Genomic DNA, 22,463 nt, shown 5'->3' with positions numbered 1-22,463 from the left:
CCTGGAGTCTGTCATTGATACTCAGGTCCCTCCCTCTCCCCAGACTGGACAGTTGCGGCCACGTGGAGGTGCTGACTAGCCTCTGCCTGAGCACCCGGCTCAGGTGTCCTGGGGGCTCTGGCCTTCATACCCCAAAGAGTGAGAGAAAGATCCAGAAGGGACGGGAACACCCCAGCATGCACCCCTCCCTAGGCACAGAGATAATGCCCCTTCCCTCCTTCCATCTTAGATAAACAACCTCCCTTCCCTCCCCCCAGTCACTGCTATTTTGGGAGCAGAGTGACAGCTGAGGGACTGACAGTCTTGGGCACACAGAGCAGCTGCCCAGGTCCCCAACCAACTGGAGACTTCCAGAAATGCCTTTCTAGATGGGGGGAGGAGGGGAGAGGCAAGGAAAGCCCCTTCTCTTCTTCTACTTGTTCACAACACCTGCATCCCTCAGCACTCACTTGTTGAAAATGTCCTTGCTTTTCAGAAAGATCCGCAGGACTGGCTAACTCGGTTTGGTGTGAGTGGGTTGGTTGCTGGTTCCGATCTGTTTGTCCCCCTCTGTTCGAGTGACTATACACAGCTGACCGCTCCCTGAGAGTGGGCTCTGTGTGTCCCCTGTAAGACTGAAATCTCTTAGGGTAAAGGCCTGGGGCAGGCCGGGCGCGGTGGCTCACGCTTGTAATCCTAGCACTCTGGGAGGCCGAGGCGGGCGGATTGCTCGAGGTCAGGAGTTCAAAACCAGCCTGAGCGAGACCCCACCTCTACTATAAAAAATAGAAAGAAATTAATTGGCCAACTAATATATATATATATAAAAAATTAGCCGGGCATGGTGGCTCGTGCCTGTAGTCCCAGCAACTCGGGAGGCTGAGGCAGGAGGATTGCTTAAGCCCAGGAGTTTGAGGTTGCTGTGAGCTAGGCTGACGCCACGGCACTCACTCTAACCTAGGCAAGAAAGCGAGACTCTGTCTCAAAAAAAAAAAAAAAAAAAAAAAGGCCTGGGGCAGATTGGAGGACTGTACCCTCCCCTATCCAACTGGGACCTTGCCTGGAACAAGCTGAGGCTCCCTCCTCACAACGGGGTCTTCCTGGGAAGAGAACTCTGTACTCACCCTCACAGGGGTCTTCCTGGGAGAACTCTGTACTCACCCTCACAGACGGGTCTTTCCTGAGGCAGAAATTGCTTTCCCTCAATCTGACCGAGGGGCTCCTGAAGCAAATTTATGAGATCGTCCCCACTTGGACCCAGATCTCTCTTGTCTTTCAACGTCTCCAAGCCTGGGCTACAAGCTCCCCCTGGAAGGCAAGGACAGCATCCCACGCCACTTGTCCCCTTCCCCCTACAAACTTCCCCTCCCCCAGCACAGAGCCTGGCAGAGTCGGTGCCTGATGCGTGTTTCCCGAATGAATGAGTGCACGAATGGTGTCTTCATGCTGGTGATTTGCTCCACTCACCTCCAGTCCTCCTCCTCTCTGCCCCACATGTGTGTGTATCTTCAAACTTACCTGGCTGGGGCTGAGAAAGACACTGAAGCAGCACAGGTAGAATCACCCACAATCACTCGATCACCCACAATCACTCGATTGTGCTCCTAGCTCTGTGGCCTTGGACACACAGCTATGTGACCTTGCACAGGTTCTCCCAACCTGCTGGACACAAGGCCCAGCCCAACACATGTTTACTGAATGAACAAATAAATGAATGAATGGATGAATGAACTCCCTGTGCCACATGGTGTCCCCAGCCCGGGGCCCCTGTGTGGGGCCAGCTCTCTGCAGCAATGAGGTAATACGATAAATGATCCTGCCATTGGCAGAGAACTGCAGTTCTGTGACTTTAGGTCCAAGGAATTCTAGATTCAAATCCTGATTCAGTAATTCATTTCACAAGCATTTCTTAAACATCTATTATGTGCCAGGAACTGTGAATCATAATGGAAGCATAGAACACTCATGAGGGCAAGGATTTGTGTATAGTTCACTTACATATTCCAAGTGTTTATAAGGTGTGTGCCACATACATGGTGCTCAAGAATAGTAATTGAATAAATGGATAAAATCATTCCATGGATCTGTGTTTTCTAAATGTGAGGATACCAGGATGTCTTGAAAACATGCTGGGCACAGTGGCTCACACCTGTAATCCTAGTACTCTGGGAGGCCGAGGCGGGAAGATGGCTCGAGGTCAGGAGTTCAAGACCAACCTGAGCAAAAGCGAGACCCCGTCTCTACTATAAATAGAAAGAAATTAATTGGCCAACTAAAAATGCATATAGAAAAAATTAGCTGGGCATGGTGGCACATGCTTGTAGTCCCAGCTACTTGGGAGGCTGAGGCAGAAGGATCGCTTGAGCTCAGGAGTTTGAAGTTGCTATGAGCTAGGCTGATGCCATGGCACTCTACCTTGGGCAACAGAGTGAGACTCTGTGAAAGAGAAAGAAAGAAAGAAAGAAAGAAAGAAAGAAAGAAAGAAAGAAAGAAAGAAAGAAGAAGGAAGGAAGGAAGGAAGGAAGGAAGGAAGGAAGGAAGGAAGGAAGGAAGGAAGGAAGGAAGGAAGGAAGGAAGGAAGGAAGGAGGGAGGGAGGGAGGGAGGGAAGAAGGAAAGAAAGAGAAAAGAAAAGGAGAAATATATAACAGGGTAACATGACATCATGTCAGAGAAGGTTTCCCTGAGCAAGTGATAAATGAGTTAATATATGTAGAGCTCCTAGAACAATGTCTAAAAGGGAATAGGTGCTCAATATACTTACTGGATAAATGAATGAATATTTAAGGCAAGACATTAAGGATGAGGAACTATTCCTGTATTAGTCTGCTCGGGCTGCCATAACAAAATACCATAGACTGGGGGCTTAAACAACAGAAATGTATTTTCTCACAGCTCTGGAGCTGAAAAGTCCAAGATCAAGTTGTCATCAGAGCTGGCTCCTGGTGAGGCCTCTCTTCATATCTTGCAGACAGCCGCCTTCTCACTGCGTCCTCACATGACCTCATGTCCGTGTGTGTGCAGGGCGGCAGTGGGGGTGAGGGGTAGAGACAGAGAGAGAGCTCTGGATTCTCTTCTTCTAAGGGCACCAGTTCTGTCTGATTAGGGCTCTGCCCTTATGACTGTATTCGTTGACCTTTATTACCTTCCTATAGGGCCTATCTCCAGATACAGTCACGTTGGAGGTTAGGACTTTGACATATGAATTTAGAGGGGAGGGGGCACGATTCATTCCATACCAGTTCCAGACATAGTTAAAACCTCATGTGCAAAAACGCTGATGCAGGAAGGGCCATGACTTGGAAGCATTCAGGAAAAGCCAAAAGAATTTATTCTAAAAGAGAAAGGGGTGGCTGCAGACAGCAAGGCTGAGTGGACCATTATAAAGAGTTTGGTTTTCTCCTGCGTGTAAGGGAGCGACTGCAGGGTGTCAGAGCAAAGAGTAACAGGCTGGATTTTGAGTTTGGAAAGACCGCCCTGGCTGCATTGTGCAGAACGGATGGGAGGAGGCAGGAACGGAAGCAGGGGCTTGTCAAGAGGCTGTTACAGGCCGGGCGCGGTGGCTCACGCCTGTAATCCTAGCACTCTGGGAGACTGAGGCAGGAGGATCACTCAAAGTCAGGAGTTTGAAACCAGCCTGAGCAAGAGTGAGACCCCGTCTCTACTAAAAATAGAAACAAATTATCTGGACAACTAAAATTACATAGAGAAAATTTGCTGGGCACGGTGGTGCATGCCTGTAGTCCCAGCTACTCGGGAGGCTGAAGCAGGAGGATTGCTTGAGCCCAGGAGTTTGAGGTTGCTGTGAGCTAGGCTGACGCCACGGCACTCTAGCCAGGGCAACAGAGTGAGACTCTGTCTCAAAAAAAAAAAAAAAAAAAAAAAAAAGAGGCTGTTATAGCAGGGCAGGGAAGAAACGATGGTGACTCCATCCAGAGTGTGGCTGTGGAGGTGCAGAGGACAGATCCACGTTACGTTCACGAGGCGGACTTAGCAGAGCTTGGCGCTGCCTGGGTGACAGGGAGGAGGGAGAGAAGAGTTACCGAAGATGATCTCGTGTTACTCACAAGAGAGTTCAAGTTCATTACTTTCTGTTTCAGTCCTTCATCTGTAAAATGGGGAGAAAAGGGCTGTGTGAGGATTAAATGAGTTGTGTATTAGAAGCACTGAGAACAATGCCTGACCCATTGCTGTCGTTATCATTATTATCGCTTTATCGTGTTGACAACTGTAAAAATGGTTTGCTTTTGTACTCATCAAGTATTATTAATTAACTTGATCTACTTGAAAAAGAATAATAACTTCTGCCCTCAACCCAATAGGGTTGAGCAACCAATAGGTTGCTTCTGGCATTGTAAAGCTCCCCACTCTCCCACCCCCTATCCCGGGGGTCCTTCTGCCTCTGTGATCTTGGGGACAATTCACCTCTCAGAGCCTTGGCTTCCTGATCTGTAAAATGGGACAAGAATCCCTGTTGTGAAGAGTCACAGGTTGATTGTATCCTGTAAGGCACTGGAGTGACTAAATGGGGAGGAGGCGGCGACGTGATACTTCTCCTCCGCGACACTAGAGGGCGACGTGCCCGGCTGCGGCCCTGCCGGCCCACGGCGGCGGCGCTCTGGCCCGCCGGGGTCTTTCTCCTCCACGTGGGGACGCAGGATGGCGGCGGCGGTGGCGGTGGTGGGTCTGCGTAAATGGGGGCCGGGGCGTCACGGCAGGGCGCTCGGGCCCGGGTCCCCGAGGCCGGAGGGAGGCGAAGCGGGGGCCTTCCGGACGGGCGGCGAGGGTGACACCCCGCCCGCTTGTTCGCGCAGGACGAGGCGGCGGCGCGCGACGTGCAGCGGCTGCTGGTGCAGTTCCAGGATGAGGGCGGGCAGCTGCTGGGCTCCCCGTTCGACGTGCCCGTGGACATCACCCCGGACAGGCTGCAGCTCGTGTGCAACGCGCTGCTGGCCCAGGTGAGCGGCCGGCCAGGGCTGCCCCGCATCCCCTCCCCCGGGGGATGGGGTGGGGGGGGTCCCCACCGGAGGGTCTGCGGTTCGGGGTCCCCCCGCTACTCAGCGATAGTGATGCCCCACCTGCAGTGAGTCCTCACCTACCTGAGGGTCAGAAGATGAAGTCGGTGGGAAAGCGCTTTACACGCCAATCGTCAGGGTCCTCCTGCAGAGAGAGGCTGCGTTTCGAACGCATTGGGTGTAATATCTCATTGATTTCTTGTCACGGCCCCTTGAGATCAGACTCATGAATATCCCCATTTTACAGTGTGGCCCAGAGGTACTAAATTATTTGCACGATCCTGCGCAGTAGGTAGTCGATTTGGGATTGGAAGCCAAATCTGTCAGACTCAATACCCAATGCTCTTAATCTACAAGCTAGTGTTTACAGAAGTGGTCTCCTTTGGGGTAGGGAAGGATGTTTAAAAATGCAGTTTCTGCGCCCTACCCCAGATTTACTAAACCAAACTTTGAGATGAAGCTGGAAGTCCACATTTTTAACCAACTTTTTGGATGCTTCTTACACAAATACAGCATAGTGTAGTGGTTTCAAAAAACACTGCATGAATGCTGTGTGCTAACCTTGATCCCAGACCTTATAACCTGGATTGGTCATTAGCAATAGGACATTGAACTAATTACTTAGTTGCTCTTAGCCTCTGCTTTTTAAACTATCATCCGGGAATATTAATGTCTACTTCTCAGGTGGTCGTGAGATTCAGATAAAGAATTTCAAAGTGCTGTGTAAATGTCCTACAATTGCTACAAGAATTAAAAAGGTCTTGCTCAATGGGAACTGTTGGGGGTATCCTAAGCAGGGTGGCTGGAAAGAAAGAAATTCCACTTTTCACAACTGAGTGGGAAGTGTACCAGGGCAGAGGTAGCCCTGCACATCCTTCGATGAGGGGTTGCCCTTTACCATTGCCCTATAGGAGGATCCCCTGCCACTGGCGTTCTATGTCCATGATGCTGAGATCACCTCCTCACTTGGGAAGACACTGGAGTCCCAGGCAGTGGAGACAGAGAAGGTCCTAGACATCATCTACCAGCCACAGGCTATCTTCAGGGTCCGGGCTGTGACCCGCTGCACCAGCTCCTTGGAGGGTCACAGCGAGGCGGTCATCTCTGTGGCCTTCAGCCCCACAGGAAAGTAAGGACAGCTGCAGAATCGTGGAGGGGGTATGTGGGGGTACAGCCTCTGTCTGGGGTGGAGATGGTACCCCAGAGTTTTATGATCGATGGGACCTCAGGCTGCCTACTGTAGACCCAGGCTCTGGGCTCTGCTTGCAATTAAGGGAATTTCCCAGTTGGGCCTGGTGCCAAAGGCCAGGGACACCTGCCTTGGACAAACTTTTCTTGGACTTGATTTCAGGAGATCTGAGCTACAAGCTCAGCTCTGCCCCTTCAGAGCTGTGTGACTTGGATAAGCCACTTTTCTGAGTTAATTTTTCATCTTTGAAACTGGGATTAATTGCTTCTCATGATCTTATGAGAATAATGAGAAGCTTCAAAAGCTGGTTATAATTGAGTTCATTCCTTTTAGGAAGGAGGAGGAAAGAAATGGCCTCTTAAGGTCTCCCAAATGGCAGCATCAGTGTATTTCTCCTTCAGGGGAGAGGAAAGGGTCCACTCCCAGTTTCTGTTCACAGAAGACAATTGCATAGGTGGCCGAAATACACATGTACAGTATCTCGGGGTGGGCCAGGCTGGTTGCCCACCACTGCAGAGGTCATGTGTCCTCTCTTCCCCAGGTACCTGGCTAGTGGCTCCGGAGACACCACTGTACGCTTCTGGGATCTCAGCACAGAGACACCGCATTTCACTTGCAAGGGTCAGTATGCAATTAGCCAATTTTGGGGGGTGGTTAATGCAGTAGGAGGTGGCTGATCTGTTCAGCTCTTTAGTTCCTGGGGAGGCCCAGAGCAGATTCCAACTCCGTAACATCCAGTTAGTGGCTGTGTGTTCCTAGGTAGAAGTGGCTTAAACACAGACAGCCACTTCCAAACAAGCAGAGACTGGACTAAGAGTCAAGATGGGGTGTGGGGAGGGACTGACCGGCTGGTGTCAGGGAGAACCTGGCTTAAATCCAACCTCTGCACCGTGGTTCTCAAACTTCCGTGCACATCAGAACCACCTGCAGGGCTTGTTAAATATAGATTGCAAGGGCCACACCAGGGCTTTAGTTTCATTAGCTCTGGGGTAGGACTTGGGAATCTGCATTTCTAACACATTCCCAGGTGGTCTGGGGATCACACTTGGAGAACCACTGCTATACCACCAGACTAGCTGGGTGACCTTGGCGTGGGGCTGCAATTGCTCCCTTTCTAAGCTGTAGTTTTCTCCTGAGAAAATGGGGATGATAATTCTTTGCTTTGCCCATACCTTAGAGCTTTTGTGAGAATTACAAGGGGTGGCTTGTATGAAAACACTTTATATCATATGTCACATAAGGAATTATTAGAAAGTGACGGTGGTATCTGTGCAGCAAGATGCACAGCTCTAAAACTTGGGGTATGTATTCCCTTTGCCTAAAAAGCCTCATCTCTCCTTTGTTCATTCGTTCTTCCTTTTTTTTTTTTTTGAGACAGAGTCTCGCTTGTTGCCCAGGCTAGAGTGAGTACTGTGGCGTCAGCCTAGCTCACAGCAACCTCAAACTCCTGGGCTCAAGCAATCCTTCTGCCTCAGCCTCCCGAGTAGCTGGGACTACAGGCATGTGCCACCATGCCCGGCTAATTTTATATATATATACATTAGTTGGCCAATTAATTTCTTTCTATTTATAGTAGAGACGGGGTCTTGCTCTTGCTCAGGCTGGTTTCGAACTCCTGACCTCGAGCAATCCGACTGGCTCAGCCTCCCAGAGTGCTAGGATTACAGGCGTGAGCCACCGCGCCCGGCTTTTTTTTTCTTTTTTTGAGAAAGAATCTTGCTCTGTCTCCCAAGCTGTAGTACAGTGGTTCAATCATAGCTTACTGCAATCTCAAACTCCTGGGCTCAAGCCATTTTCCTGCCTCCGCCTCCAAGTTACTGGGACTACAGCCATGCACATCACGCGTGGCTAATTTGTTTTTATTATTTTTTGTAAAGTTGGGGTCTCACTATGTTGCCTAGGCTGGTCTTGAATTCCTGAGCTCAAGCAGTCCTCCCACCTCGGCCTCCCAAAATGCTAGGATTATAGGCGTGAGCTACCACACCTGGCTTGGATCATTCATTTATTCAGCAGGTGGCTAAGGAGTAGCTGCAATCTGCCAGGCCTTGCTGGGCACTGGGGATGAAAGACAGTCCCTCATTTCTCCCTCCCCTGCTTTCTTAGGACACAGACACTGGGTCCTTAGTATATCCTGGTCCCCAGATGGCAAGAAGCTGGCCTCAGGCTGCAAGAATGGCCAGGTAGGTGGTGGTTGGGGTAACTAGGCAGGGACTTGGGAACACCCTCCCTGGGGGACAGTTCAGAATCAGGTTCTGGGGTCTTCAGGGAGGGTTGGGTGGGGGCTGGCAGTGGGGGATTTTGCTGGGACCAGGGACTGGTTGGGGAGGGCTCTTCAGTGAGCTTCTGTCCTTCAGATTCTCCTGTGGGACCCAAGCACAGGGAAGCAGGTGGGAAGGACCCTCACTGGCCACAGCAAGTGGATCACGGCCCTGAGCTGGGAGCCCCTCCATGTGTAAGTGATGCCGACCCAGCTGGGGCAAGCGAGGAGCCAGGGGGTCTAAGCTGTCCCCCTTCTCTGCTCAGCACAGAGTAGCTTTACATGAGGGGATGAGACGGGCAGCCTGAGTGATGGTGGTGGTGTAGCGGGTGGTGGGAAGGTCCCCCAGCTTCTTGCTGACTGCATTGCTGCTTGGGAGGAAGTTTTGCATCGTGGCGCCTGAGAACCACCTTGTAGTACAGCTGGGGCTTGGGGTCAGAAGGCTGCTGAGAGAGTGGTTATCCCTGGGCTTTGAGCTGGGAATGGGGAGATGCTGTAGGCAGATGGCCATTGCCAGGTCACAGGTGAGGTCACATCTCTCTCCCCCTGGCCAGGAACCCCGAGTGCCGCTATGTGGCCAGCAGCTCCAAGGATGGCAGTGTGCGAGTGTGGGACATAACCGCAGGCCGCTGTGAGCGCATCCTCACCGGACACACCCAGTCTGTCACCTGTCTCCGGTGGGGAGGGGACGGGCTTCTCTACTCCGCCTCCCAGGACCGCACCGTCAAAGTCTGGAGGGCTCACGACGTAAGAACTGGGAGGGTGCAGGAACCAGTCTGGCAAATCTTAAGTCACAGGACACTGGTGCTGGGAGTGGCCTTGACCTCAATGAGTTCGGTGTTTCCCAGATGTGTACTGGGAGCCCCGTCAGGGGAATGCTTTGGGAGCAAGGGTTCTGTGGTTGGTGCTGCACCGTAATGGAGATCCCAGTGTCCCTGTTAGATGTCAAGCTCTGGAAATTCCTGCTGTCTGCAGCCTCTTTAGCTTTATCAAGCCTGAGGTACCCCAGACTTATTTGACCGGAGCCCTTTTATTCTGGCGTGCTTCACCTGTCTGTCCTGTGAAACATTCAGAAATGCTAATCTGGATTGGTGCCCTCACTTTACAGATAGGGAGAGACTCGAGCCCAGAGGGGTGATTTGATTGAGCTCGCAGTAGATGAATGATGGAACCCTGGGGTCCTGTACCACCCGTCTCCTGGGGCGAATCTCCCCGGGGTGGAGAGTGCTGTGTGTGTGTGCTGACCCGTCTCCCTTTGCCCCAGGGTGTGCTGTGCCGGACTCTGCAAGGCCACGGCCACTGGGTGAACACCATGGCACTGAGCACTGACTACGCCCTGCGCACGGGCGCCTTTGAGCCTGCTGAGGCCTCAGTTAATGCCCAAGACCTCCAGGGGTCATGTGAGTGAGTGGGAGAAATAGGGGAGAGGGCGGCTCGGGAAGGGTTGCCATTTCTTCACTGAATGGGTTGTGTTGGATTTTCTAACCAGCCTTGTTCCTCGTATCTCCTTTCCTCCTGGTCGGTACCGGGACACAGTGCAGGAGCTGAAGGAGAGGGCTCTGAGCCGATACAACCATGTGCGGGTGAGTGTGTGCCCACCCGCGCGTCCCCTGCTCCGTACCCTTCCCTCTCTGCAGCACTCAGACCCCTGTCCCTTCCAGCCCCAGCTCAGAATGTACCTATTCCAAAAAGTTGTTCTGGGTAATCCTAGCTTGCAATCTTAAAATCTTAATTGCACTAGGGATCGTTTTTGTTTTGTTTATTTGCCTATTTATTACATTCCCAAGGCATCTCTTTTTTATATAGTTTAGTTTGTTAAGTTTTTTATTTTATTTAAAGTTATTTACACATTCACATGGTCTGGGTTTCAAAGAATACAAAAAAGTAGAAAGTAAAAAGTCTCCTATCTCTCTTGTGCAGTCACCCATTCCTTCTGGAAGTATCCAGTGCTGCCAGTATCTTGTGTCACCTTCCAGAGATTTCATACATACACATCCGTGTATGTGGACAGTATATACAAACACATAAGCCACATAAAGTCCTTCCCCTTTTTAATGTCATTTCATGCCCTACTTTTTTGTGTAATACTATGCCTTAGAGATCATCCCGTGTGTGTAGAATTTCTTTTTCCTTTTGGGTGAAGTGGCTTATTTGGGCTCACATGTCACTGAGTGGCTGACCTGGGCCTGTTCCTCCTAATCCTGGCCTCTGTCCACTCCTGGCTCCCCTGTCTAAGACCACATCCAACATGGTGTGTTTTCTGCCTCCCCTAGGGCCTGGGCCCAGAGAGGCTGGTGTCTGGCTCAGACGACTTCACCTTATTCCTGTGGTCCCCAGCAGAGGACAAGAAGCCCCTGGCACGGATGACGGGACACCAGGCCCTCATCAACCAGGTGCTCTTCTCTCCTGACTCCCGTGTCATGGCCAGTGCCTCCTTCGACAAGTCCATCAAGCTGTGGGATGGCAGGACGGGCAAGTGAGTGGGGGCGGCCACTGCTCCTCTCTAAGGAGTGAATGGTAGGGGGAGCCCGGCGCCGCCACTTACCAGGGTGGGCCTTTTCCAAGCCTGTTTCCTCTTCTGTAATAGGCAGACCCGCTCTCTACCTCTCAGCTTTGTTGCAAGGTTTAAATGAGATGCTATATTGAGGACCAGCACTGAGCGAGCCCTGAAAATGCTAAATCATTTCATGTCTTAGGGGAAAGTGATCTTAGAGCTAGCGAGAGGGCAGGAATGCAGCTCCAGTGGAGGTGAAGTGGTAGGTGGGTGTGTGGCACCATCATTACGTGGCCATCCTCAAAGTGCAGGCCACAGACCAGCGGCATCAGTGTCACCGGGGAGCCTGACAGAAATGCAGAGTCATGGGCTCCACCTCAGACCCTAAGGGTCAGAGTCTGCATTTTAGCAAGGTCGCCAGGTGATTCTGTGACCCATCCAAGTTTGGGAAGCCTTGGCATGGTGAGGTTCAATGCCCTTGAGCTTAATCAGGTCGCAGGACAGGCAGAGGCCCAGGCCAGGAGGGAAAAGGAGCCAGGGAAGCCCTGACTGGGGCTGAAGGGAGCCTACGTGTCAGTTATCGCGGGTTTTCACGCAGCAACCCTTGGAAATGGGCAATTCGGTTCCTTTTTAAAATCAGGAAACTGAGTCTCAGAGATGCCTGTTGGTTTGTCCAAAATGACACAGCTGGACTGTATTGACTTGAAAGCTCCAGGCCTTTTATTCCATGCCCCTGCGAGCAAGCAGCCGTGTGCTGGGGGGGTGTCAGGCAGATGGGCTAAGCAGGTGGCTGCACCGGAGTCTGGGACACGCAGAGTCGTGCGGGTATGGGGGCCTGGCAAGAGGCAAGGAAGCAGTTCGTTCGGAGAAGTTTTGCAGATAGTAATGACTGGCAGTGATTAAAATGGTCTGTTGGGGGGCCAGGCAGTATGATTTTGTAAAAGTTCCCAGGTAATTCTCAACAGGCAGCCAAGGTTGAGAACCACTGCTGTGGGCACGGGGAACCCTTCAGACTTTAATATCCATCGTCTTCCCCTGGCCCAGGTACCTGGCTTCCCTGCGTGGCCACGTGGCTGCCGTGTACCAGATTGCGTGGTCAGCTGACAGCCGGCTGCTGGTCAGCGGCAGCAGCGACAGCACGCTGAAGGTGTGGGACGTGAAGGCCCAGAAGCTGGCCACAGACCTGCCCGGCCACGCGGATGAGGTAGGGCGGTCTGCGTAGGCACGGGAGGGGCTGGGGTTGCAGCCCAGCTGTCCTCCCCTCACCCCCCGACTTGCCTTCCTCTTCCTCCTCCCCGGTTTAGGTGTACGCTGTGGACTGGAGTCCAGACGGCCAGAGGGTGGCAAGCGGTGGGAAGGACAAATGCCTCCGGATGTGAGTGTGGGAGGTGGTGGGTGGCGTGCTCAGCTCTCCTGCCTTCGCGCCCTGTCCCTTGTGGCGTAGGATTCCGCAGGGCCCTCCAGGGGCTCTCACTGTCCCTGAGGAGGTGTGTGGTACAGGTCTTCAGCGGGCAAGTGGGAAAGCCACCGAATTACGGAGGCCAGCAGAGAGGCTCTCTAGAGTATGCATCGAGGGTTTCCCCAGCACTGGGCTTCAGAGTCAAAAGACCTGAGTTCAAATCCTGCTTCTGCCTTGTAGTGTGCAATTGCAGAGAGCTTCGTTAACCTGTCTCTTGAGAATTGTCAAACCTTCATAGACAGGAATATCAAAGATAGGGTGAATATTCTCTGGTACATAAAGCAAATGTACTTCTAAAGGATTGTCGCTGTTTGGCCATGGGCATCCCAGGGCCAGGCCAAATGACTCGCTTCTCCTTGCCGAGGCAGGCAGTGGGTGGGTAGCCTGATTTTGGGAGGCTAGAGCAGGGATGGTCACAGGCTCTTGACGACTCTGGTGGGCCCTGGGGTCACGTGGCAGCCTCCTTTGCTCATGCCCCTCCTCTCTCCACAGATGGAGGAGATGAAAAGTCCCACAGCTCTCTCTGACCCCCCTCTGGACTTGGCCTCTGCCGGCTGCCTGCCCTGCCGGAGAACAAAGGCCAGGGTGGCTGTGCATACCCTCCTCACCAGCGGTGACCTGAGAACACACAAGGCCTGCTGTCCTTGCAGACCCGGTGGGGTCTCCCCACAGGTCCCTTGCCTGTGGCATGCCCTAGAGCTGGAACTGGAAGGTCACGGGAGGTTCTCACCAAACTCAGCCCCGGACCACTGGCCTGTACCTTGCTTGTGCTGACGCGTGGGGGAGGCTGGGCTCTGCCTGTGCCTCTGCTGCTGCCCTTTCCAAGCATCAGCTGTGTTAGGCTCAGCCCCCAGCTTCTGTGACCAAATAAATAACTTATATTTTGTGTGTTTGGGTTATAAGTTCTGTCCTAGAACTTCCAGGCCTTAACTAAGGACCTAAATGCTAAATCAGTGTGTCTAGTCCCTTCCCTTGCACAGGAATGCATCAAAACCACACTGACCAGGAGGTTGCCTTTCCTTTCTTTTCCCTGTGCCTGCAAGGGAAAGGCCAGTATGACAGTGGCCAGAGGAGAATCTAAGGCTGTGCTGTCCACTATGGTAGACACAGCCAGATGTGGCTGTTTACATGAACTAGAATTAAGCACAGTTAGATGTGCAGACGTGCAGTTCCTCAGTCATGTTAGCTAGAGGCCCCGATATAAGCACAGATAGTTTTCATTCTCACAGAGTCCTGCTGGCCAGGCCTGCTCTGGGAGATGCCTCTGCCTCTCCTGCAGCACGATTCAGAGGCCCTGCCGGTGCAAGCACTGCACCAGGCCCTCAGGATGGAGAGGGGAAGGCGGTGGCTGTCCCAGAGGATGCCCTCGCCAACAGGAAGCAGTGTATGGTATGGTGTCATAAGAGTTTGGAGCAGAAATGGATATGGTCTGATGTGGAGGGTGGTTCTTTTATTTCATTTTATTTTTTTTAAGAGACAGGATCTTGGGCCCGTTGCAATGGCTTACACCTGTAATCCTAGCACTCTTGGAGGGCGAGGCAGGAGGATCACTCAAGGTCATGAGTTTGAAACCAGCCTGAGCAAGAGCGAGACCCCATCTCTATTAAAAAAAAAATAGAAATTAATTGGCCAACTAAAAATATATAGAAAAAATTAGCCGGGCATGGTGGCGCATGCCTGTAGTCCCAGCTACTTGGGAGGCTGAGGCAGAAAGATCACTTGAGCCCAGGAGTTTGAGGTTGCTGTGAGCTAGCTGACACCATGACACTTTAGCCCAGGCAACAGAGTAAGACTCTGTCTCAAAAAAAGACAGGGTCTTGCTCTGTCGCCCAGGCTATGGTGCAATGGTGCGTTGATAGCTCACTGCAGCTTCAGACACCTTGGCTCAAGTGATCCTCCCACGCAGCTAGGATTATAGGCACATGCCACTGTGCCCAGCTGATTTTTTTTTTTTTTTAAATATCGTATAGAGACAAGGTCTCGCTATGTTGCTCAGGCTGGTCTTAGCTCCAGGCCTCAAGCAATCCTCCTGCCTTAGCCTCCCAAACTGCTGAGATAACAGGCATGGCCACTGTGCCTGGTGTGGAGAGTGGTTCTTTGCTCCAGGAGAACTTTCAGATAATGAAAGGAATCTCCACCAAGACCTCAGACCTTGGGCCAAGACCTTTCCCTGCACGCACCCTGGCTCCATCTCCTCCCTGCATCCAATGCCAAGCCGGCTGTGGCATAAACTCAGGTTAGGCTTTCAAGCCATCATCATGTGAACTGCTCAGGCCCGGGGCACTTCTAATATCTGGTTCCTTCTCACCCTCCTCCAGCCCTGTCTACAATTTTGCTCGTCACCTAGCTGTGCTGCCCAGCTTCTGCCCTGCACATCTCTGCGGTGCGTCCGTGTGACGGGCAAAGGGAGCTACCAGTCGCCGAGCCCCTCAGTGCCAGGCACTTGTTCTGCTCTCACACACCCTGCACCTGCGTCTGGAAGGTGCTCACACCCCCAGATTTTTTAGGAGAAAACAGCAAAAGCAGCCTAAGTGATTAGCCCATGCCCTCGCATTCTGTAAGAGGTAGAGCCAGGATTAAACCAGACCCGCCCTAAAGCTTGGGCATTTTGTACATGTCCCAGCAGAGCTCAAGTCTAGCCTGTTAACAGTCTGTGGGCTGCCACATCGGTCCTCAATCGCTGTTTCTCTTGATTTAAGAATGTTTTAGTCTTTGAGTGTACCAGTCTCCCCCACATAGGACAGGCTGATGGCAGAGCCAAGCAGTGGGAGGCAGTAGCATGCCATTGCCCAGCCACCCTTGTTTTTCCGCCCCCCTCCCCCACCGGTCTGGACTCTTGGTGCTGGCCCATCTGCGGCTGTCCACAACATGAGGCAGAATTTTGGGATGCTGGATGACCTGCGCTGCTTTAATGGGAGACCTGGACCCAGCCCAGATCTGGGGAAGGAGGAAACCTAGAAGGTGTGGGCAGTGGCTGAGCCTGGACGGGCCTGAGATGTCTCCAGGTGAATGGGGGCCCCGTCCAACCTTGGCCCCGGCCCAGGGGTGGGGTTCCAGTACCACTCTGCCAGGCCTGGGCCGGCAGGGTGGTCAGCGGTTCCCTAGCATGCTGCTGGTTCCTGAGGGCCCTGGGCCGAAGCTCAAGGTAGGTAAGGGGCTTCCTGGGGCTCTCCCTCTTAGTAGGGAAATAGGTATTCCAGATCTTCTAGCCTCCGCATCTCCTCCAGCCCCATGCACACGGTTTTCCGCTGGGGTTCCTTGCGCTGCACGGTGATCTGGATGGGGTTGTTCTCGGGGAAGCTGTTGAAGTCAGTGGCCACGGTTGCAAACTGAAGTGAAACAAGAAAACCCCTCAGAATTCCTTCCCAGACCTGAGCCTTTGTCTCTGTCACCCTCTTTTGTCGCTAAGTGGGATCTTAGCTTTATCCAAACTAGCCTTGACACACGAAACACGTCCAAAGAGGCATGACTCAAACTCGTGCCTCCCCAGTCATGTGGTTTCCAACTCAAGGGGCTACCTGTGCTCAGGCCTGTCCCCCGGGCCCCTGCCCACCCCCAGGCTGTTCCTGTTCCATCCCCCTCTAGCCTGTCTTCCCTCTTTTTCCCTCAATGCCTTTGATTTCCCAGCCCCCTCACCATTATTGGTACTTGGTTGAAGAATCTAAAACCTAGCAGCTTTGGAATATGAGCATTATAGTGATGCTGAGTGAATACATTAGTTTGCATTTCTGGTGGGCCCTAGAGTGGCTTAATCCTTAAACCTCCCAGAAAAAAGCAGCCTGGTATTAATGCTATTGGCCCAGGCAAAAGGCAGCCCAGCAAGGAGATGAGTTGTGGGGGTATACCGGTGCTCCCAACCTCCAAAGCCCCAGTCCCTGGTTTCAGACTCCCCTCCCTGACCCCTAGGGCTCACTTTGTAGGGCTTGCACCACTTGCCCACCCCCGCTGTGTTGGCTGCGCGGACGGTGAGGCAGTAGCATGTGTTAGGCTTCAGCTCCATCAGCTTGACGGTGGTGCCCAAGATCTTGTTGAAGATCCACGGACGATTCTTTGCCTTGGGTGACCCATCTTCTTTCTCCTGGGCCACCTCCTGTAACAGGACCTGGTAGAAACTGACCTGCTGCTTGCCCAAGGCATAGGTCCAGGAAACCTAGGGGAAAAGAGAGGCCCAAGGCTTTCTCAGACCTGTCATGTCTTTCCTGCACCCTCCACCCCAACTGGAGTCAGAATGCCCCACTCTCATCCCCTGCTCCTGCTGGGCTCAAGCAGGTCTGATGGAAGGTGAGAGGCACTGCAACATGGGGTGTGGAACCACCTGCCCCACAGCACGTGCTACTCTCCCTGGGCAGCCCCGCTCACCTTAGGGTGCACCCCTCATTCCATATTTCTTCTAGGCTATGTTAGTTGAGAGGAAACTTAGAGATTATCTTGTCCACCTTGCTCATTGCAAATGGGGTTACAGGTTCAGAGAGGGCAGGTGACTAGGCTATGGTCACACAATTAAGCAATAGTGCCGAGGTTCAAACCCCTAGCTCCAGAGCCCATACACTTTGTGCTACAATAACGGCTGCCAAGCCTGGCTAGGCATCTCAGGGAGTTTTTATTATGACTCAGATTCCTGGGCCTGCTGTCTCCTATCTGGTCTCTCATTCTCAGTTTCTCCTCCATCTAGGCCAGTGGTTGTCAAACTTTACTGTGCATTACCATAACTTGGAGAACTGTTAAAATATAGATTGCTGGCCCCAACTCCACAGTTTCTGATTCAGGAGGCCTAAGTATGGTGGGGGGAGACAAGAATTTAAATTTCTAACAAGTTGCCATGTGAGGCTGACACACTCTGTCTGGGATCACACTTTGAGAAATGCTGCTCTAGGCCATCCAACAGTGGGGCTTCCAGATTTATCTTCCTAAAATACAACTCAAATTATATCCATCACCTGATATAAAGCTTTGCTTTTTTTTGGGACAGGGTCTCTCTCTGTTGGCCAGGCTGGAGTGCAGTGGCATCATTGTAGCTCACAGCAACCTCAAACTCCTGGGCTCGAGTGATCCTGCCTCAGCTCCCCAAGTAGCTGGGACTATAGATGTGCACCACCACACCTGGCTAATTTTTTCTATTTTTAATAGAGACAGGGTCTTGCTCTTGCTCAGGCTGGTCTCCAACTCCTAACCTCAAGCAATCCTCTTGCCTCAGCCATCCAGAGTGCTAGAATTACAGACGTCAGCCACTGCACCCAGCCTCATATAAAGCTTTGTGCAAAGCTGTTCCCTGCTGTTTATCTGTAAGATAGCCTAACATTGGAGGACCTCTGGAAAGTGACCCCAGAATGACATTCCCCCTCCTCTCCCCTTTATTCCCCTTCCCATAGCCTAGGCCAGTGCTACTCAACATGTAGCCATGGACTGGCAGCAGTAGTTATCACCTGGGAATTTGTTCGCTATGCAGACTAGCAGGCTTCACCCCAGACTCTCTAGGTATGAGGCCAGGAATTTCAGTTTTCACAAGATGACAGGTGATGTGTAGGTAGAGTGATGGAAGTGTGAGAAGCCCTGGATTAAGACCTGGGATCAAAGGAGGCTACTCATCTCCTCCCACACTTTGCCACCTGTGGTCAGCCCCTCCACGGAATGCCTTTCCTCCATCTCTGCGTGTTTAAATCCTACCTCTGTATCCCAGCTCAAATATTACCAAAAGCCACCAAGCTTATCCCTGCATCTGGAAGTAATGCTTCTTTCCCTCTGAATTCCCGGTGGCACTTGATTTGAACTTTTCCTACAGCATCAAGCCTTTTCTTTTTGCACTGGAGTCCTTTACAGACATGCCCGCTCTGCCTTCCTGAACCATGAACTTGAGGCCAGAATGTAGGTGGGAGGCACCCTCGCGTTCCCCACTAAGCCTAGCTGGGCGCCCGGCACGGGAGGCCCTCGCTGACCGCGTGAGCGAGGGGAACGCACCACGGCTGTGGAATCGCTGACAGTGTGTTCACAGATGAAGGGGGCCTCCGGCACATCCATGACCACAGAGGATTCTGAGTGTGTCGAAGAGGTGTCTGTATCCAGCTCAGGGTTGTCAAGGTCCAGCAGCCCCCTGGGGGTCATTTGGGACTGAGATGAGCGTGGGCAGAGGGCCAGGTCCCCTTTTTCTGTCTTGATCATCGAGGAAAAGCTGAGTCTGTTCAGCTCCCCCTCCAGCATCCCCGCAAAGAAGCTGCTGTTGGGCTGGGTGACGGCCAGTTTGATGGGGTTCAGCAAGGTGGATGAGATCTGGGAGATGGTGGTGTCATCGGAGCTGCATTCAGAATCCACCATTGGCATCGGCTTCCTGGAGAGGGAGGGGAGACAGGTGAGTCAGAGGAAGGAGGCCACCCAGCCCATTCCACCCAAGGGCCAGGCCTGGGGCCTCGCCTGTTTCTCATGTTTTTAGATGTTATATATAAATAAAAGGTATCTTCAATATATATATATATATATATATCTGCAACTTGCTTTTTTTCACTCAACAGTGGGTTTAGATTCATCTATATTGATACATCCAGCTCTGGTTCAGTCAGTTTAACTCGTACGGTTTTCCATTACATGGATATTCGTCACCAATTCTTTGCTATTACAAAGGAAAACCTTGTGCATGACTTCCTACTATTTAAAATATTTTTTACTGATGAGGTGCACCCATCCAGTATTTAATGTGTGAGGGGCTCTGGAATTGCCAATTCTATTTTAGTTCATTTTTATCACACTGTTTTCCACCAACTAGAAGGATTTCCTGACCCATTAATGGGCCAAAATCCACAGTATGTGCATCCCTTACTCCGGGCCAGCCTCCCACATCACAGGTGATTGATTGATGGGCCAAGTTTTCCCTCCCTGAGTTCCAGCCCCATCGGCCTACCTCTTCCTGAGAAATCTGGGTCAGCCCAGAGCCCCTAGTGCTAGCCCTGGGTGGATGTTTGGAATAAATGGTTCCTCCACCAAGGCTCTTTGTAGGGTGGTGGGTCTGGGTGTTGATGTCATTTATGCTTCAGATTGTCCTAATGAATCCATAGTTCAGATTCACTTCTTGGAAATGCCGATGCTGACATGGGCACCGAAGGCCCATAGGCACCGGGCCCTATGTTGGACCTGCCCTCCTGATCTTCACACCGGCTCTGCTGGCTGGGTGTTAGCCCCATTTTGCAAATAAGGGACTGAGAGTCCCTGATCTTAACTTGTCTAAGGCCATAGATCTAAGTGATAGAACTTGGATTTGAACTCAGGCTTCTAGCCCAAGACTTTCCCATAAAACCATAAGTTTCCTACAAGCATCTGTCACTTTAGCCATATCTGTTTACTTACAGGCGGTTTAAGGGATGGACACCATTGTCCCTTTCATATGATTAAGACTAGTTACATAGTTTGTGGAGCCCCTCATCCAAAAATTAAGAATTTCAAGACGGTTACAACAGAGCATTAGACTAAGTACAAGGTCCTTTCTAAGTGTGGGGCTGTGTGTGACTGTACAGGTCACACACCCATGACAACACCCTGTATATAATTCCCTCAGCCCTCATTACTCTGTGTCAACACCTCTGCACCGGCTAACTCCTTCCCTTCCCTGGAGATTCAGCTCAAATATCACCACCTCCAAGAAGCCTCTCTTAACTGCACTGTCTCCCAAGGTATACCAAGCCCCTCTTAAGCCCTCTGGTTCCTCAAGGCATCCTGTCACACACCTACCAGACCATGCTGTGTCACCCTCATTATTACCTGACCCCATCCCCTGACCTCCGTGCACCAGATAGGAGCTCGTGGAAGACAGTAACTGTGCTCTCCAGACTACATTCCCAGGACTTAACAGTGGGCCAGACCCCCTGAGCAGGTGCTCAAAGGGTTTTGCGGAATGAAGCAGAGGAAACCCAGACTCACTGAGGAGGAAAGGTAAGCCTTAATCTACAGGCAGGCAGGCTCTGGGGAACGTATCAGGTGGGTGAAGACGTCTGAGGGTGAGGAGCCGTGGGGGTGTGGCAGTTGGTGACAAGGACCACAGCCAAAGCAGGATGAGGAACACATCGACAAAACTGATTAATCCAGGAAGGCCTGCTGGAGTAGGAGGTCCACATGCCTGCAAGAACTGATCTGGAGCTCAGGAATACATAGACAGCAGGTCCAACCCGCACACATGGTCTTCCCTGGGAGTCCAGGGACTGGGTTGTGACGAGTTAAGGAAGTGAGGCTTCTTTAAGTTTCTCTCCCCACCCCCCAGCTCCAGCCTCAGAAAGGAAGAAAGACTAGACTCGTGTCTTACGGTAGATTGATGGTATCTTCCTCCAAGAAATTAACCAAACTGCCTCTGGGAGGCAGTGGGAGTCCTTTGGTGGTGACCGTCCGGTTCATAGACTTGGGGTTTGGAAAGGGCTTTGGCAGTTGATTGAGTACATTCATGACGTTGAGCTTTTCTTTCTTCACTATGGCCTCTTCCCCATCTCCCACTTTACAGACTGCTTCTGATGCCATCTGGTTTGTTTGGGACCACAGCCATCACCATGCAGGACAACCAAGCTGACAGGAAGCAGAGAGAAACTATAGGGGTAGCGAGCCCACCCTTAGTTTGGGCGGGATGGGGGTGCAATGAGCTGACTTCATAATCATCACAGAGGTAACAATTAGAGGCCAGCCTCCCCTTGCTTGCAGGCTGCTGCTGCCAGGCTCGCTCGTGACTGCAGGGACCAAGGGCCAGCGTCACCAGATGGGTAGAGCCAGGGAACAAACTTCACGAGCCTAACTTAGGCCCCTTCCAGCTCCAATACTTTGTGCTTACGGCAGCCTTGCCGTAAGATCTCAAAATGCCAACACCTGCGAGCTGCCCAGGGACGGAAGAGAAGGGTGGTGAGAAAAAGGCACCTGGGCATGGAGGGAGGCGGCTGGGGCCCTGGGAGGGGCGCAGTCGTGGGAAGGGTCTCTGGGGGTGGGAAACTGCCTGTAGATGCTGAGGCTCTACGTCTGGAAACCGGAGGCAGCAAACCCTGCCGCGTCCAGTTGTGTACACACAGGGAAAGCCCAGAAGGTTCAGAGCTCACACAGGACCAGGCTTCACTGCTAGAATTCCGAATGTGCCACACACGCGATCTGGAGTCCCTTCATGTGTTGCGTGACAATGGTGGATGTCGCAGAGGGACACAAAGATGGGCTATACATGATCTCTGCTCTCAAGGAACCTACCTTATAGTGGGAAAACATATACAACTTCAGAGGGTGGGACGGAGCTGTCGAAGCAGCATTAGCTTTGCACTAAGATGTTGTGGCTTGGAGTCCAGTCCTGTGCTTAACTTAGCTGTGTAACCTTTGCCAATGACTTAGCCTCACTGAGCCTCAGTTTCCTCATCTGTGAAATAGGGATTAGAAATAGCACCTCTCTCATAGGTACGTGAGGAGATAACCATGTAAAGTTCTTTTGGCTGGGCGCGGTGGCTCACACCTGTAATCCTAGCACTCTGGGAGGCAGGCCAAGGCAGGTGGATTGCTCAAGGTCAGGAGTTCAAAACCAGCCTGAGCAAGAGCGAGACCCTGTCTCTACTATAAATAGAAAGAAATTAATTGGCCAACTAATATATATAGAAAAAATTAGCCAGGCATGGTGGTACATGCCTGTAGTCCCAGCTACTTGGGAGGCTGAGGCAGGAGGATTGCTTGAGCCCAGGAGTTTGAGGTTGCTGTGAGCTAGGCTGACGCCACAGCACTCACTCTAGCCTGGGCAACAAAGGGAGACTCTGTCTCAAAAAAAAAACATAAACAAAATAAAGTTGTTTTATTTTTTCCAGTGGACAGGGCAAAACAAAGGACATGTAAAAATACCAGATCATATTCTTTTGTGTTCTATATGCCCAGAGGTGTCCCCCCCCCCATTTTTTAAAAAAAACAAACTTTTGGAAAATACAAAGAAGCATGTTCCCTCCATGTGCTTTGTTGCTTCTTAGCACCTGTCATACAGTCTGTAATAATCCGATGCGTCTGATTCCTTTTTATTGTCTGTCCCTAGCACGTAACATAAGCTCTCTGAGGGTAGGGGATTGTCCCCAGCGTTTGAAAGGGACGCTGG

General features: G+C 51.8%; 2 protein-coding genes across 2 annotated transcripts in view; one reads left to right on the top strand and one right to left on the bottom strand.

Annotated features, from left to right (window-relative positions):
* NLE1 (notchless homolog 1) overlaps window positions 1–13,277 on the top strand; it is a 350,374-nt gene extending 337,097 nt beyond the window's left edge. The window contains exons 2-14 of the mRNA XM_012790076.3: window positions 4,612–4,657; window positions 4,792–4,935; window positions 5,904–6,121; window positions 6,723–6,802; window positions 8,285–8,361; window positions 8,536–8,633; window positions 8,993–9,185; window positions 9,703–9,838; window positions 9,975–10,021; window positions 10,712–10,914; window positions 11,977–12,136; window positions 12,237–12,307; window positions 12,884–13,277. Of these exons, the coding sequence (XP_012645530.3) occupies window positions 4,637–4,657; window positions 4,792–4,935; window positions 5,904–6,121; window positions 6,723–6,802; window positions 8,285–8,361; window positions 8,536–8,633; window positions 8,993–9,185; window positions 9,703–9,838; window positions 9,975–10,021; window positions 10,712–10,914; window positions 11,977–12,136; window positions 12,237–12,307; window positions 12,884–12,896 (1,461 nt within the window). The 5' untranslated portion in view covers window positions 4,612–4,636 and the 3' untranslated portion in view covers window positions 12,897–13,277. The remainder of the gene's footprint in view (window positions 1–4,611; window positions 4,658–4,791; window positions 4,936–5,903; window positions 6,122–6,722; window positions 6,803–8,284; window positions 8,362–8,535; window positions 8,634–8,992; window positions 9,186–9,702; window positions 9,839–9,974; window positions 10,022–10,711; window positions 10,915–11,976; window positions 12,137–12,236; window positions 12,308–12,883) is intronic.
* Window positions 13,278–15,280: 2,003 nt separating this feature from the next.
* FNDC8 (fibronectin type III domain containing 8) lies at window positions 15,281–20,980 on the bottom strand. Its single transcript, XM_012789989.3, has 4 exons — window positions 20,673–20,980; window positions 18,347–18,713; window positions 16,305–16,541; window positions 15,281–15,720 (listed from the first exon to the last, which is right to left on the bottom strand). The coding sequence occupies exons 1-4, from the start codon at window positions 20,879–20,881 to the stop codon at window positions 15,568–15,570; spliced, it is 966 nt and encodes a 321-aa protein (XP_012645443.1). The 5' UTR covers window positions 20,882–20,980; the 3' UTR covers window positions 15,281–15,567.
* Between the last annotated feature and the right edge of the window lie 1,483 nt (window positions 20,981–22,463).

Source organism: Microcebus murinus, chromosome 18 (assembly GCF_040939455.1).
Source record: "Microcebus murinus isolate Inina chromosome 18, M.murinus_Inina_mat1.0, whole genome shotgun sequence".
NCBI lineage: Eukaryota > Metazoa > Chordata > Mammalia > Primates > Cheirogaleidae > Microcebus > Microcebus murinus.
Note: the sequence above shows the minus strand (reverse complement) of the source record. Positions and strands in the feature narration are given on the sequence as shown.